This window comes from Myxine glutinosa, chromosome 1, assembly GCF_964187855.1.
Source record: "Myxine glutinosa chromosome 1, kmMyxGlut1.1, whole genome shotgun sequence".
Classification (NCBI taxonomy): Eukaryota; Metazoa; Chordata; class Myxini; order Myxiniformes; family Myxinidae; genus Myxine; species Myxine glutinosa.
Window position 1 is genome coordinate 233803666 of NC_136261.1, and position 18520 is coordinate 233822185.

General features: G+C 40.4%; 1 protein-coding gene across 6 annotated transcripts in view; it reads right to left on the minus strand.

The window, feature by feature from the left end:
• Nucleotides 1–18520, minus strand: part of LOC137435054 (voltage-dependent L-type calcium channel subunit beta-1) — a 262933-nt gene that overhangs the window by 136846 nt on the left and 107567 nt on the right. For all 6 annotated transcript variants that reach the window (XM_078785041.1, XM_078785038.1, XM_078785030.1 and 3 more), the window contains one exon: nucleotides 9309–9428. In XM_078785041.1, coding sequence (XP_078641167.1) covers nucleotides 9309–9428 — 120 coding nt within the window. The remainder of the gene's footprint in view (nucleotides 1–9308; nucleotides 9429–18520) is intronic.

Sequence of the window (18520 nt, forward strand, 5' to 3'; positions counted from 1 at the left end):
TCAATAGATGGTTCATCAATAGATCCACAACCTCGATCATGGATCCACATCAATAGATGGTACATAAGTAGATCCACAACCTCAGTTGCGTCCAGGCAGTCAGTCAACTCATCAATGCAACATCACTTATTCCAATTTTACTCACAAGAGGATTTAATGTATTATAATGTATTTATAACTTTCCTGACACACTCCATAATATGATAATATCATTAAATCATGCACATCTTACCTTAAATACACCAATCCACCAACCAGCATGACCACACCACCTACCTCTGGATCAAACTGAATTCCGAATGTTCTCACTGTAACAGTTTTTTGCATGCTGCCAAATCCTAGCAACCACTGATTCCTAGCAACATTGATTTGTAGTATATTTAATTCTTATATTGTACTGTACGAGTGTGTTCAAAAAGTATCCGACCTTTATTTTTCGTGCGTAAAAAAAAAGAAGCTAGGGAGGCGTTGATTGGTGCACGTATGTAGGCGATCCTAATGCGCACGCGTGATTTTTTCCCCACCTGCAGAAGCTGTCATTCGACGGCAGACCGCCGATGAGTGAGGACATGTAAGCGAGCGCCGTCGGATTTTCGTTTTTGACAAAATGACGGAAAAACCTGAACAACGCTACTGCATCAAATTTTGTGTTTTTTGGCCTCGGGGATGTTGGATGCTTCCATTGTGATGACTGCAACTTGGTTTCTGGGTCGTACCCATAAACCCAGGACATCGCCAGTGATCACTGTGTTGAGGAAGCTGGGATCGCTGTTCAGTCTCCAGCATGTCCAGTGCAATCTCCAAACGGAGTTGCTTCTGCTCAATCGTTAGCATCTTTGGTACGAACTTCGCTGAGATTCTCCTGAAGCCCAAATCCTCCTTCATAATGGAATGAACGGTGTTGAATCTTGCGGATCGTTTCCACTTGGGAATCGCCAAGCTTTACACAAAATTTGATGCAGTAGCGTTGTTCAAGTTTTTCCGTCATTTTGTCAAAAACGAAAATCCGACGGCGCTCACTTACATGTCCTCACTCATCGGCGGTCTGCCGTCGAATGACAGCTTCTGCAGGTGGGAAAAAATTCACGCGTGCGCATTAGGATCGCCTACATACGTGCACCAATCAACGCCTCCCTAGCTTCTTTTTTTTTACGCACGAAAAATAAAGGTCGGATACTTTTTGAACACAGTAGTATTTACATAAAGATCACATGAATAATATTTTTACTATTCGTATTATATTTTACTAATTCGATTTGGTGTCGTTTTGTGATATTAAAGAAAACTTATTTTAATCCACCAACTGTAGCCCCCTGTGCTAACATACATCTGACTAATTGTTTTAATCTATTGACAAGTTCAGAGCTGTGTGTGGTTGCTCTCACAGTCCTAATTATTTCACCTGCAACCGTACCATAAAATAGCTTTTTGGGAATGTTGCTGTCTAAGAAAGGCATTCGGACAATATGGAATGGAAAAGCATCTCGTTTATCAAATAATTTGGTGTGAAATTTCTTATTATGGATGTCAATTTGTAATTCTAAAAAGGAAACTGAAGTAGAAGTTTGGTTTTCCTTTTTTAATTCAAGTTATTTTGGATAAATATCATCACGAAGCTGATCAAATATAAATCCATCTTTAATTGCCAACAAATCATCAATGAAGCTGAAGATGTTTCCACATCTTCGTGCAGTTGTTAATTTATTCCTGCACATGTTCTGGACCCAATCAAACTCGTACATGTGCAGAAACAAATTTTCAGCAAAGAAAGGGGCCGGATCTGAACCCGTGGGTATGTCAACTGTCTGCTGGAGTATCTTGTTGCCAAATGTAAAGAAACTGTTGTTTAGAAGAAATCGAATACTTTCTTTGAGTTTACTTTTTGAAATAATGCATGGATATTGATTATCCTTTACAGACCAGTGTGCTCTGTTTTGATATACATTAATGCATACTTTATTACCTCCTGCAAATGCTTTATCTACCGCTCTGTCCAATGCGGTTACGAGCTTCTCATGTGGAGTGGTTGTGTACAATGTGGAAATATCAAAAGTTGAAAGACATTTTGCCTTACCCTTGTTACCCTCGACTGACTCGACTCGATTCGATCTGACCGACTGACCCTCGACTCGATTATGCCTGAGGAGAGGGTATTGCATTTGAGTCTGTTTGTTTGTCTGTTTGTCCGCACAGAATAAATATGATTTTCTCTGCAACCGTTGGTCCAAATCGACAAGAAATTTTCACCATAGGTGCAACTCCAACTGTAGAATTTTTTAATGATAATTATGATGTCATCGGTCACGTGGTTCGGCCGCCATCTTGGAAAACCCAAAAAACTTTGCACCTCTATGTCTCCGAAAGCGCTGAATAGAAAAAATTAAGAGATGGCTCATTGTAAAGAACTCTCCATGGGGAATAAAATATGTTAATGATGATGTCATAGGTGCCTCCATTATGACATCATAATTTGACAAGTACAAAACTTCATCCAATCAAGATGAAATTTATTGAGCGTCATGTAGGCATAAATTGGTGGAGGAAAAAAAAAGATTTATGACGTCATCGGTCACGTGGTTCGGCCGCCATATTTGTTTTAACACAAAAGCCTTAAAAAACACTGAAAATACATCCTGGCGAGGGTTTGCAATCTCTGATTGCTCTTCTTCTTGTTATTAATGTTGTGGATACTGTCGATTACAGGTTTGGAATTGTCAATGATCCAGAATTTCTTAATACCAGAATAAACCACTTTTTCATGGTAGTTTTTTAAGCATTTATAGATTAGTTTCATCGCCGCTGTTATACTACCTGACAAAGGTTTCAAACTACATTCTCTACTTGCGATGATGAACCTCATCTTACAAGGGTGTTTGTGCATTTTTGGGATCCAGTAAATGAATGGTAATTTATGGTGTTTATCCGGAACTAACAGTCTTCTCACCGTTGAGTGATTTGTATAGTGTTGTATCAAGTCTGTTTTGTTATTGTTACTTATTTTGTAGGTCTTTGAAATTCCCGTGTCTAGGCCCAATTCTTCCAAAAGTGTTTGAATGTAGAATGTTTTACATACAAATGCAATATTATTATTTGCTTTGTCAATTGGAACAATAACATATTGTGTTTGAAGCTGCCTCAAGCAATCACGTGTCTCTGGATTGTTTAAAATTGCCTTCGGATTATTGATTCGAACCTCTCTTTTCAAATCAACAACTCTCCTTTTCACATGTTTCTCTTCCTCCTCCAACCATAAAGCCATTTTTGTGTTTGGTACTTTATGTTTATCAATTTGTTCTCTCATGCATTCGCCCAGTCCCATCATTGTAAGTTCCATTGCTTTATTCCAGTTAATCCTTTTATTTTCTCTATAATTTGGTCCTTTTGTAAGTAATGCACGTAATCTTTGATCTTTCACTATTCTGAGATCACCTGTGATAACCGTGTTTATGATGTGGATCTTTGAATGCGGAATGTTCACAATTACAATGATGTGTGTTATTACTTGCAAAATCTAAGATTTTTCAAGTATATTGGTCGGTTGTGTTTGTTATGTGGTTCTGTCTGTCTGTTTGTTTGTTTGTCTGTCTGTTTGTCTGTTTGTTTGTCACCGGCCTACAGGTCACAATTTTCAACCGATCTTCACGAAACCTCACCAAATGGTAGAGTTGGTCAAAAGCAAGAAGCCTATTGTTTTTGGGGTCAATAGGTCAAACGGTCAACATAGGCCAAAGGTCACCAACTTTGCTAAATTTCTAAAATCCTCAATTTTCATCCGATTGACTTGAAATTTGAAGACCACTTGCATATCTGGTCACTGAATTCAACCACCAAGTATTTTTGAGGTCAACATAGGCCAAATGGTCAACATAAGCCAAATTTCTAAAATCCTCAATTTTCATCCAATTGACTTGAAATTTGAAGAGGACTTGCATATCTAGTCACTGAATTCAACCACCAAGTATATTTGAGGTCAACATTGGCCAAAAGGTCAACATGGGCCACATTTCTAAAATCCTCAATTTTCTTCTGATTGACTTGAAATTTGAAGAGGACTTGCATATCTGGTCACTGAATTCAACCACCAAGTATACTTGAGGTCAACACAGGCCGAAAGGTCAACATAGGCCAAATTTCTAAAATCACCAATTTTCATTTGATTGACTTGAACTTCAAAGAGGATTTATATATATGGTCACTGAATTCAACCACCATCTATTTTTGAGGTCAACATAGGCCAAAAGTTCAACATAGGCCAAATTTTTAATATCCTTAATTTTCATCCGATTGACTTAAAAATTGAACAGCATTGGCACATTGAGTCTCTAAATAGGGAAACTAACTATTTTTGAGGTGAAAAGGTCAAAGGTCAACTCAAGGTCAACCTTCCAAAATCATCATTATTTATCTGAAAAACGTCACTTTTCATCCTGTTGACCCGAGCTTTGATCAAGATTGTAAATTTTAATCTTCATGAAATGGACAATTTGCTGTATCAATGGAAAACTTTTGGGGGGGGGGGGGCGGATTTTGCAAGTATCGTGCTGCGCATGACGTCTTCTTGTTTAACCATTCCTCTATGTCTATAGATTGTACAGTGTCCTTGCAGTTGAAGATCTTTCCCCCGAATTGAATTTCCCAAAGTGTACACAACTCGTGTTGTATTGTTTCTGGAAGTTTACTCCACACTTCCTTATGTTGAAGTATTTTCTCGATATTGATCATTTCCACCCCTTTATTATCAAACATAATTTTGATGATATCATTGTCTTTTCTACGATTCACTTTTTTCGGTTTCTCTTTGTACATTTTATGATCAATCATGTACAGAATTGCTTCCATGTGTTGGATTGGGAGTTCCTCTTGATCGTCCTCTTCCATTAATCTGTTCACGATTTGCCAAACTTCTTTCAGTTGTTGGTTTTTAAAGATATTGATCATAATTCTGCTGCTGTTAAGTAATGTGCAGATATTGGATTTGTTAAGATCTAACCACTCATTTACAATTTGTTGTGTTGTGTCTATAATTGGACATTTACGTCCATAGTTATGTACTCTGTGTCTCTGAGAGTCTCGTGGTAAGGTGTTAAAAACAGAGGCGATGATGTTTTGGCCATTATGCTGTGTATATGCGTCATTAATTCTTTCATTTAATCCATAAGGGTAAGCAGTTCTTAATTCTTTAATCCAGAAAAGTTATCTACGCTTAGTCGCTTACGCAATTGTGTGCTTACGCAGTTTTATCTTGCATCCCATTCTTTTTTCGGCCATTTCCGCTTATCTTTTCTATAACCTGAACACTGAAGCTCGCATTTTCACAATATCCAGAAGTAAAATGATGGGTAAGTAGTGGACAACCAGTAGTTCTATCTGGGTTTTTCATGCCGCTCCTGTGTGCATTCATTCCTACATTACATCTCTGCATTCTTTCACCAACATATTGCATCGCACATTTGCTACAGGTCAATAAGTAAACTATATTTGAGGTTTTACATGTAATTAATTATTTTGTTTCTTTTAACTTGTAACATCTAGCCGTTACTGTTCACTTAATTATATTGTTTGTGGCAAATATAAGACAGGTTTTGCAATTGCAAATCCCACATTTACGCACTTTGACTTCGGACAAGTGTTCCCCATTGGCTAACCCAGAATGGCCACCTCCTACAGCCCGGATATCTGAGTTAACTACAGCATTACCTTGTCGAGGAACACAAATCCTCTGAGGATGGTTAGTCCCCAGGGAGGCTAGTTCAGCTGGGAGCTGCCCTGCTTTAAAAGGTTTGTTACAATGATTGTTTGTTACAATGTTACAATTTACAACCTCAACAATAAACGCTTACACACACACACACACACACACACACACACACACACACACACACACACACACACACACACACACACACACACACACACACACACACACACACACACACAACTAACCAACGACACACATGCACACACTCTCAAAATCCAATGATTTCTGCTTTGATTTGGACACTCCATTCCATAAGCAGACCTGTACTTTGAAGCTTTCATAAACATGGAGGAGAACCAATCAGCTACACACATACTCTATATTCTTTAATAATGAACAAAAATAAGATGAATAAGTGAATGGCCAGAATAAGCTCCTTTGTTCACATATGTGGCAGAGAGCACCCTTTTTGTGATTACAGAGCGTCAGTGCTGCTGAAGCAGTTTCTGGACAAGGGTTATAACTGGGTAGTTTGCCATTGCCTTTCCAGCAGTAGTTAGGGCAAACATTTGCAATTTGTTCACAGTGCTGATGAATAACTCGTCCATTCTTCGCTAAAGATACTGTGGGATCTTTAACGTCCACCAACTAATGCTGGCAGACGGGCCGCAAGTTTAATGTCCATCCAAGGGACGGTACACACATTTATGAATTGCACCTTGCCTGTGAAACACCGGGATAAAAGTTCAGTTCAGTGATGGCAGGTACCTTGACAGCTGGCATCTGCTCATGATGCAATCATACACAAAATACAACAAAACATACATCATATTATGGTGAAGGTACCTGAATAAAGAATGGCATGGAAAATTTCAGATCCCCGATGTGGAACTAATTAATTTAGCCTTGAATGATGGACGGACTCAAAAATTAATGTCCAAACTTGTTCAGAAGACAATCGACTGATTTTTAATGAAACGTATCATGTTCATTGGGTGTGTTTATCTGTTTGCTTGTTCTTGCATTCGTTTTTGTTATGTATATAAGTGTAAAACACTTACCGCAGGTTGAAATCTCGGTAGGATGTGTAAATGGTCAGTGAATTGTGATAGATATCTGATTCGGTTGTGGGGCACCGGACTCTAAACGAGTGGAAAACCCTGGTGTGTGTTATCTGGTACGTGTTATCTGGTTCTGGCCATTAAAGATTCGGTTTGGGGCACCGGACGTTGATCACGTGAAAAACCCTAGGGTGTGTTTGATAGTTAGGACAGATCTGATCTGATCTGGTTTGGGCTGTTAAACACAGGTTGTCCGCATTTGGTAGTGGTGGTTGAGCTGTGTCACGAACCTACTCTTACTGCAGAAGAGGGGTTGTGAACAGTGATTTGTCACACGTTGTGATTTGGTTTGTTTATTTGTCACAGTTGGTGACAGTTGCATGCTTACAAGTTTGGTTACTGATATCCAGCCGGATCTGGTATCAGTGTCGAGGATTTTGCTTAGGAATTGTTGTGTGTGTGTGTGTGTGTGTGTGTGTGTGTGTGTTCTTTTTGGATTTGGATTCGTGCCAATTGCTTTTCTGAATTCCTTTGATGTATATCTTCCTTGTAACCTATGTGAAGTCCTCCACGTTTCATTAAAAATCAGTCAATTGTCTTCTGAACAAGTTTGGACATTAATTTTTGAGTCTGTCTATCATTCAAGGCTAAATTAATTAGTTCCACACCATCCCCATGACAATGGATTGTGATAAAAAATATGAAGAGACAGAAGTAAATAAATACTGTGAAATAATATGCCTATAATGACAATGAGGTGGCAGCTAGGCCGCGATTCAAACCCAGGCTAGACAGCTCAGAGAAGAGCGAGAGCATCATAGGATGTCAAAAACACGATATAACGGGGTCTGGACCGACATAAAAGGGATCGAGTAATGTATCAGGTGGTTGCATGAACCACTGGCTAATTGCTAGTACGCAGCACAGCACATGTGCTCTACCCATAAGAACACATGCCCAAGTGCCAGCTACAAACATTGCGTATACATTAATGGCTGTTAATTATTTATTGGAGGCTAAATTATTCAGCAACATTTCGGAAACAAACTTGAGAACATAAATAGCAGGCAAACATTTTTTGTTCAGGCAGAAGGAAGAAAAGAAAGCAAAAAGCATCAGTAAGTACAGTTGAGAGATAGTATGCAGCAGCATGGGACCATAAGGGCTGAAGACAATGGTGCAACTTTCAATCCATCAAAGATAATGGTGCAATATTTCAAAAAACTGTGGGATCAGTCATTTCGCTGATTCAAGAAGTGTCATCATTGTTAACATGCATCTGGCAGAAAGATACCTCATCTTTCTTTCCAACCTCAACGAGTAAGGTTCCAGCAATTTCCCAATTTTCCCGAATAGCTCTTTAATATCACAGTCTTCTTCGTCTTCTTCTTCTATTTGAGTCACAAGGCTGTGGTGTAGCATCATTGGCTGAGGGCATGGCTGTGCCGCTGATGCAAAGCAATTTGTAGGTTAACGCAGGAATTTGAAATTTGTTCAGGATGCTGGCAATAGCTTGCCTACTCTTCAGGAAGGACACCATGGCATCTTTCACGCCCACCAAATAATGCTGGCAAACAGGACGCCTGCTTAGTGTCCATCAGAGGGACGGCACACACCGATGAATCAGAGGGACGGCACACACTGAGGGACGGCACACACTGGTGAAAACCTGCCTGTGAAACACCAGGATGACAGTTTATAGGTGGGCCGAGATACAAACCCAGGATTGACAGCTGGCAGACGAGTGTGAATATCAGTGATCCATCTTTCCCAATACCTCTAACCTCAATAAAAAAAGACCAGGATAAGATGTCAGGTGATGTAAAATAAGGCTTGGTTGTACTATATTACCTAACCTCTGCCCTTTTTAATCCTTTGTTAATTTCCCATGCTATATATATATATATATATATATCTCTCAAGTAATGAGCAGCGGTTTGGAATTATATCCAATAAGTCCATTTTGCCGTTCTCCAACCTATAGTTTTGTCTTAAACACTCGTCTTAAAAACTCAACGTTTTGGCCAGCAACCCGGTGTGCACTGGGCCTCCACTAGCCTTTATCAAGAGTAATTCCCTTGTTTACCTCCTTGTTTACCTTATCAAATCTTCCCCAGATAAACCTGGGGGAAGGGGGTGGGCCTATTCTGTCAACCAATTACAAAGCTGTGTTGCGAGACCTCGTGACCATTGACCCAAGACCCATGACAAGCTTGTGTTGCAAGTGTTTTGTGCGTGTTTGAGAAGTGTATTGTGTTTATGTCGTCCTTGTCGCCTGTGTTGTTTATGTCCCACTTTGTCCTTGTCCTCCTCCCAGAATCGGTGTCTCGCTAGTGTGTTTATGAGAGGTCCATACGCCTGTAATAACGCCAGTCTCCTCTGTCAAAGGTGCCCTCGTTTGGCCAGTGTGCCATGCCTCCAGTATTCGCCTCCTGGCCCGGTTCGGGGATGCCACCAGAACATTCACATTGTCACAGAGGATATTATTGTCACAGAGGATATTATTGTCACAGAGGAACATTCACAGAGGGTATTTTACCATATTTTACCTTGGCCTTCTCGAGTTGGGAAAAAGCCTGGCGTTCGGATTCACGCTTATGGGCTTCACGGTCCTCTTCTAAAGATGCGTCTGAATCAGAGGGACGGCTGGTGTAAGAATCAGCAGAGCCCTGTCAGATAAAAAAAAAAGAAGGAAAGTAGAATTACAATGGAATTTTTAGTTGTATAAAAAAAGGTTAAATGAGCATTGCACTTAGGAAGAGACAAATGAACATATCATAACAATCTCCTCATTGTGCATTTTCTCATTGCATCTCCATACTTTGAATAAACCTGAAATCATAAGATCTGCACTGTGCAGTCAAACTCACCTGATCAAACTGTGACACAATTTGCCAACAGAAACAATAAGTTGACATATAAAAAAGAAGGAAATCTTCCAAGCAATTTCATGAGGAATAAATGAAAAATATGAAATATGAGACTGAAAAAAACTGTACGTACACAAGTATACCTCGATCTATAAATGCTGCCTTTAGGTTATGATATTAACATGTTGCAAACAATTGGATTGGGGGGAAATAAATCAGAATGGTTCTTAGATCTTTCAATACGGCACTCAGTAAAGAGCATACGTCCGCCAAGCTGAACAGTTTGCGTTTTGTATCCCACTGGTAGACCGCATCTGGATTCGGACCTGAACCAAAATCGAATCAGTTTGTTCTCGTCATCTCACCAACTCATCCATCAAGTTTTTGTCCAAAGTCATCCACAACGTTTTGAAATATCATGTTATTTATTTATCATTTTTGGCCCAGCACTCAATGATGAAGAATCACTGAAAAAAAATTAAAAATTCTATGATCCAGATCCGGATTTGGAACTTCACAAAAGATCGAGCTAATTCAGCCTTGTCACACACCCAATCTGTCCACAAAGTTTCGTCCAAATCCATCCACAACTTTTTGCGATGTCATGCTATATCGTTTTTTGCTCTATCACCCAATGGTGAAGAATCACTTTCAAAAATTCTCGGATCCACATTTGGATCTGGATCTTCACCAAAACTGAATCATTTCGTACGTGTCACACATCCCACCTACAAATAAAGTTTCATACAAATTTGTCCACAACTTTTTGAGATATAATGTACAGTCACGTGAAAAAGTAAGTACACCCCATGTAAAGTTTTGACTTTTTCAACATATTTCAACATACAGCTATTTTATCTTCATTTCAACAATATTGATAGATAAAGGTGATATAATATAACAAATATCATGAAACATTTACATTTTGTAGTCCATTGTATAATTTAAATAAACATAAATGCAAATTTCGCATGTGGAAAAAGTAAGTACACCCTTGGCTCTCATCGGTGGTATTGCCCCCTTTGGCAGAAACAACCTCAAGTGGGCGTTTCTTATAACTGTCTACCAGTCTCTGACATCGACTGGGAGAAATTTTTGCCCACTCCACCATGCAGAATTCTTTCAGCTGTGCGATGTTTGAGGGGTTTCGTGCATGCACAGCTCGTTTTAAATCCCCCCACAACATCTCGATGGGATTTAAATCCAGGCTTTGACTTGGCCATTCCAGAACCCTCCATTTATTTCTTTTCAGCCATTCCTTGGTGGATTTACGGGTATGTTTAGGGTCATTGTCATGTTACAAGGTCCACCTTCGATTGAGCTTCAACTTTCTGACAGATGGCCTCACATTATCCTCAAGCACCCTCTGGTACAATGAAGAATTCATAATGGATTCTATGATAGTGAGCTGCCCAGGCCCTGATGCAGCAAAGGTGCCCCAAACCATAATATTTCCACCACCATGCTTTACAGTTGGTATCAGGTTCTTGTGGTCAAATGCTGTCTTTGGTTTTCGCCAAACATGTCTTCTGGTACTATGGCCAAATAGCTCTACCTTTGACTCATCTGGCCAGAACACATTGTTCTAGAAGTGCTGGTCTTTGCCTAGGTGTTCATTGGCAAACTTTAGTCTTGCCCTGATGTTCTTTCTGGACAGCAAAGGTTTCCCCCTGGCACACCTCCCATGTAGATCAAATTTGTGCAGCCTCTTTCTATTGGTAGACTCGTGCACTTTGACATCAACAGTGGCAAGAGCTACCTGTAGGTTCCGTGATGATATTCTGTGGTTCTTCGAGACTTCTTTTAGCATCTTGCGGTCTGCTCTCGGGCTGAACTTGCTGGGACGGCCTGGCCTGAACAAGATGGCAGTTGTTTGGAATCTTCTCCACTTGTAGGTGATCTTCCGGACAGTTGAATGATTGATTTCAAATTGTTTGGAGATCTTTTTAAATCCCTTCCCAGACTCGTAGGCATCTATAACCTTCTTTCTGAAGGCCTCAGAGAGCTCTTTTGATCTAGGCATGGTGATGCCACACACTTCAACAACAAAGAGCAAACCAAACTAAATGTCTGAGATTTAAATAAGACAGGTTCCTCCAAGATCCTCTCTAACGATGTTCTAATCATTTGCACCTGAGCTGGTGCACCTGATGCTAATTTTAGGTATTTGAAGTAGTGATAAATGTCGGGGTGTACTTACTTTTTCCACACGTGAAATTTGCATTTATGTTTATTTAAATTATACAATGGACTACAAAATATAAATGTTTCATGATATTTGTTATATTATATCACCTTTATCTATCAATATTGTTGAAATGAATATCTATCTTGAAATGATCAAGCTGTATCTTGAAATGTGTTGAAAAAGTCAAAACTTTACATGGGGTGTACTTACTTTTTCACGTGACTGTATATATCGTTTTTTGCCCCATCTCTCAATGGTGAATAAGCACTTAAAAGGCCTAGGCTAACCTCAAAAATAATTGGTGCTTCAATTGAGTGACCTGATGTGCAAATCCTCTTCAAATTTCAAGGTAATCAGATGAAAATTTATGATTTTAGAAATTTGACAAAGTTGTTGACTTTTGTCTAATGTTGACCTTTTGACCTCAAAATAATATAGGCTTCTTGCGTATGACCAACTCTACCGTTTCTTGAAGTTTTGTCAACATCGGTTTAAAATAGTGACATGTAGGCGATTGACATACAGACAATCAAACAGGCAAACAAACAGACAAACAAATGAAAAATCGGTCAGAAACCGAGGATTTGCCGGAATGTACTTTTTTATCGGCCATTTTGGATCATTAAAAGTAAATAATGACCTCTGCCAAAGTTCAAACGACTTGGGTTTAATCTCTCCATGAGGGAATTCCACATAGCTATTTGGGCGGTGTGTAAGCTAACAGATCGCTGTCTCCATCGATCTTGCCAAGACCGTAACACCTATCGGCTCAAAATCCTTTTAACTGTTGACTTGGTAGTTTTTACAATGAAGGAAACACGTATCGGGAGTACATACGACATAGCGATTGTGAATGTGACAGCTCTGAGGCATCTTTTGCTTCGCATCACAGGGACGGCGAGCACCAGCATGGCGGCTGTAAGATTAAAATCTGGATTCAATCCCCCTTACCACCCAAAGCCTTAAACCAGACATATTAACACATTCCTCTCCCTTCATTCCCGTTCTTCAAAGCAAAGCGGTAAAAATTGTTGTTTCGCCATTATATATTACTAGCAACGGTACCCGCCCTAAGGGCGGGGCTTGAATTGGGAGGCGCAAATGATTGGGTGACCATCGTTTTGGGTGACCTTGAGCTTGACCTTGGGCCTAGAGAGTCAAAAATTGGGCACAGTCTATTCCAGTGCAAGGCAAATATGTGTGTAAAGTATGGCGATGCTATGTGCAACGATGTAGACGTAGTACTGCGCACAAACAGACAGACAAACAGACTAGAAATCGGTCAGAGACCGAGGACTTGCCGGAATGTACTTTTTATTGACCTCGAGTTTGACCTTTCAAGGTCACTCAAGGTCAAAGGTCATGGTGCCAAATAAAATGTCGTATGTGACTTCCTATATGTCAGTAACAGTAAGTATATGCATATCTCTTGTACTTTTAGAGTTATAGTGGTTTGAAATATATTTTAAATGAAAACTCGACCCCCCTGATTTCACGTTTTGGGTGACCTTGAGCTTGACCTTGGGCCTAGAGAGTTAAAAATTGGGCACAGTCTATTCCAGGGCAAGCCAAATATGTGTGTAAAGTATGGTGATGCTATGTGCAACGACGTAGATGTAGTACTGTGCACAAACAGACAGACAGACAGACAGACAAACCAACCAACATACTTGCCGGAATCTATTCCGAGTCAAGAGCACTTCACTTCCGGGTCAAGGGCAATTTATTATTTAAATAAATAAATAAATAATTATAAACCACTTTCCACCTGCTTGCAGCCTCCAACCTCGTTCTCAACTTTTACAAAGAGAGCCTAATAATTCACGAGTCCTTTCATGTCACACTAGTCCACTATGCATCATGCATAAAAGTAACACAAGGCATTTACTCTGATTAAGCAATTCACATATGAGCGAATGGTTATCTGACAGTCGACCAATATATACAAGGAAATAAATGGGATGGCTTGTTTGCATTCCCATCAGAGTACATATAATCTCATGACGCTGGGATCCCAGATTAAATTCCCTTGTACCATGCTGATTTATCATTCTTGTCCTTTCTATGTAATTCATACACCAACTTCTTCTAATATCATTTTCCTGCATTTTTTTTTTAGATGTACAAGCTCTTTCATGAGCTGGTCAGACTGTATTAAAAGAAAAAGAAGGAGCTGATACTCTAGGTGCCCTGCCTTTTGGGTGGTATGAGGAATAGATGTAATATGATATGTAATATGAAAGCGTAATATGAAAGCGTAATGTTTTTAAGTATCACGTTTTTTAAAGAGTTTTTAAGTATCACGTTCACAAGTGAAGTTACCCAAGTGGTTTCCATGGCAACATAATTCAGCCAATCACAGCCGTGATCTAATCAAGTTGAGATAATGTCATGCAGAATAGAGATCTACTACAATATGAAAACGAAATTTTCAACGGTTTTTTAAATATCATGTACACAAAAGTACTCGTACATGGACAGATAATTATCGGTCAGTCGGTTGGATGGAACTCATTTTAACATCCTCCCCCCACTCTCTCCCCTCATCCCCCGTCCCCCACCTTGTCAGAGGGGTGGCAGACAGAAATGAGTAATCAATGCCACAAATTGCAATGCATGCAACATCTAGACCACACACTGTCGGGACGTTTTGCTTCGTATTGTGTGGTTTATACCACCCATAAATAAATGGGTGGGCACTTCACTTCCGGGTCAAGAGCAAATCCTAGTAACATCCTGCTTTCAAGTTGGTGAATAAAAGCCGTTTTAATCGACTTAAATAAAAGCCGTTTTAATCGACTTAAATTGGCACTCTATTGAAGAACCAATAAATGGAAATGAGCATAAGCTTTCAGGGAATACTTTAATCACCTGTGACACCCACCCAGCTGGTACAACGTATTTCTGGTCTAGCTGTTCGGATTGACGGATGGTCGCATCGACGAATTCCACATCCATGGAGGTGATTGGGACATGTATGCTCAACATTTGGAGGATTACTTCGAAGCAAATGGTATTTCAAATGAGAAACAGATGAAGGCAGTCCTACTGTCGGTATGTGGTGCCGAAACATTCCCATTGCCTGACCCATACAACAACAACAACAACAACAACAACAACAACAGGCATTTTAAGGCCATTTTCCCTGCTAGAGCATGGGTTAACCCTGCGGGCCCAATGACAATCTTCTCCATTTTACCCTATTTTCTGCATCTTTCACCACCAGATTACAGATCTCTGTCATTCTCTTCACACCCCAACTTCCTGCTGCCTTCAACATATCTCCCACAACTCCCGTCGGCCCTCCCGCTTTTCTGCCCTTCATTGCTTTTATCGCTTCCTCAACTTCCTTCTCGGTTATCTTCTCTGCCGGTCCTAAAACTGGGTTACTCTCTATGTTGCCATCCCATTCATTCTCTGCATTCAACAGCATTTCCATATATCTTTTCCATCTTCCTTTAATTCCATCTGGGTCGACAACGATTTGTCCTACTTCATCCTTCAAGAAACTCACCCCCATTGACCCATGAATGAATGAATGAATGATCGTTTTAAGGCCATTTTCCCCACTAGAGCGGGGGTTAGCCTTGCGGGCCCCATGACAATCATGGTTCCCTGTTTGAGGCAATGTTTTTATGGCCGGATGCCCTTCCTGACGCCAACCCTTGGTCACGCTCTTACGATGCGCAGGGATGCAGCATAATCCATTATAAATATTTGCTGAGCTCAAGAAACTCTTACAATTCTGCAATTTTGGAGAAGCACTTGAGGAGATGCTATGCAACCTGCTCATCATTGGTCTCACAGACGATCACACACCTGTCAGCTGAAAGGACATTGAAATTCACACCAACCAAGGACATTGCCATCACCATGGAGAGTGTTGACAAAAACGTTGCTGACATTGGCACCACTCGCTCTTCGTCAGATCAAACCATCCAAATTGTGACGTTATTGTGTCTTACAGCAGAAACAAGTTCAACTGATGGTTGTCAGTTGTTATCTATATCATTATCCCCGGTGAGAGACCATCATTTCTTGGCAGGAACTGGTTGGAGGTAATTCACCTCAGCTGGAAGCATATTTGTCAACTTTGTGCAGCCAGCAGTTAGGTTGAAGTCATTCCGCACCAAACAAGCAGTGTTGGCCGACTTTGACTGTATTTGACTATCGTTTCTGGATCATTGCCTGACCAGTAATGGCAGTTATGCCTGCTGACAAAACCACCAAAATGGCACACAATATGGAAATATTAATGGCAATAAACAGGCTTTCAAAAAATAATGCTCTACCTATAATGACGACAAAGTATATCAATATTGAAAATAGGGACTAAATTATGGATCACCCTTGAATATATAGTCACAAAGCACTGGAGCTGCCAAAGCAGTTTCTTGGCATGGATTATGCTGCATGATTTGTCATTACCTTCCCAGCAGTCAGACAGGGCAGGAATTTGGAATTTGGCCAGAGTGCTAGTGATAACTCTTCTTCTCTTTGTTAGAGGCATCAAAAGGTCTTTAGCATCCTCGAGTAAGGGATGGCAGACGGGTCCTCCAGCTTAACATCCATCTGAGGGGCGGCGCACACATCGATGCCTTGCCTTGCTAGCAAAACACGAGGATGACAGATTATAGCTGGGCCTAGAATTTAATCCAAGCCATACACCTCAAAGGGAGCGTGCAGGCCTCTAATTTAGGTTATCCTGCCAATATACAGTGCCCTCCAAAGTATTTGTAATTATTGTTATATACTTGAGAAGATTGGATTTGAGATCAAAAGATGAATATGAGGCAAGAGTTCAGAAGGTCAGATTTTATTTCTTGGTATTTCTTTGCATATATGTTTTACCATTGTAGGACAATAGCACTTTTGATGTTCAATGCCCCCATTTTATGTAAGCATTAGTATTGGAACCGATGACTGGAAGGTGTTTCTTATTGCATTGATCATTGACACATAAAAGAGCTGTGAATGTCTAGTCTTGATTTTAGCCTTTGCTTTTGCCTTGGGAGTCAGTCGGCATAAACCAACATGAAAACCGGCAAAATGTCAATGAAAGAAAAGCCAGCAATTTGGAAGCTAAAACAACAGAATAATTAAATTAGAACCACAGCACAGATATTGGGCATTTCAAATACTGTACAACAATTTAGAGTATCTTGAAAAAGAAATAAACCACTAGTGTACTTAGTAATCGCCACTGGGCAGGTCGGCCAAGGCAAACAACTGCATTTGATGACAAACATAGGGGCAATACCCCTGGCGCTCACCAGGTAGAATAAACGGTATACTGCACTGACTAAAGGTATTTAAAACCAATTACAATGGTTGCTGGAAGACAGGACAGCATGTAGAATCATTCTGACATAATCGTAAGACTTTAAACAAACAAAGAAAAAAATACCTATTTTGGGGGGAAACCACCTCCCCCTCCCCATATACTTCCTCAGATCCCAATTTTTCTAATGCCATGAACAAACATTGGTACATCACGGGTGATGAAGGTTGCGGTGAAGTTTCATTGAAATTGCGTGTGTATTTTCTGAGAAGAATGCAAATACCTATTTTGGGGGGCAACCCCCCCCCCCCCCCCCCAACTTCCCCAACCCTGTATACCTCCTCAGACCCCAATATTTTTAATGCCGTGAACAAACTTTGGCACAGCACGGGTGGTGAAGGTTGTGATCAAGTTTCATCGAAATTGTGTGTGTAGTTTCAGAGAAGAAAGCAAATACCGATTTTGGGGGTTCAAACCTGGACCCACTTTGACCCACCATAGAACCCCTTAGACTTCGATTTTCTTAGTGCCGTGAACAAACTTTAGTCACAACACAACAAATATAATGTGTGTCAACTTTGGTCACAATCCCTTCAGCGGTTTCGGAGAAGAAGTTGCAAGTGTTTACGGACGGACAAACGGACGGAAGAAGAGCCATCGCATAAGCTCCCCTGAACTTCGTTCCAGGTGAGCTAAAAAATCATCAGAGCTGTCAAGAAAAACCCTAAAACAACTGTCAGTGACATCACCAAGAAGCTACCAAGTACAGGGATGAACGTATCACAATCTACCGTTTGCAGAAGACTTTGACAGCAGAATTACAAAGGTTACACTGCCAAATGCAAACCTCCCATCAGCACCAAAAATAGAAAGGCCAGTCTTGTGTTTCTGGTCACGTGCCAGTGCACGAGGTCAATTCAGGAGTTTTTTTTATTTTTCCGAACGTTAAGCAGCAAACACCAATCACATAATCGATGGTCTGCAAGGCTGTTTTTATTATTTACTCGTGATCTGGTATTGTATGTGTGGGGGTGAGCGAGTGTGTTTATTCTTGTTTCTGGGGCGCGAACATGGCTGGGATCGTGTCCGGGTTGGACATGGTGATGTGTGGACTCCACCATGATTGGTGGAGTTTCCTTTGGGTGTTGTGCATGCATGGACATAGTGTTGGGGATCAAGCGTTGTTTTTTTGCTCACTTTATCCAGCTGTTTGCACCATCCCGTTTTTGCCATTTGTATCAGAGGGACAGAAATACAAGTTTGTGTGGCAAGGGTGCCCGGAGGGCGTGAATGGTGTTGGTGTCCTGTTTTCTGAGGAGTTTGTAGACAGTGTGGTGAGTGTGACTAGAGTGAGTGATAGGTTGATGATGGTGAAAATGATGATTGGAAAGCTCTTGGTGAACATTATCTCAGGATATGCTC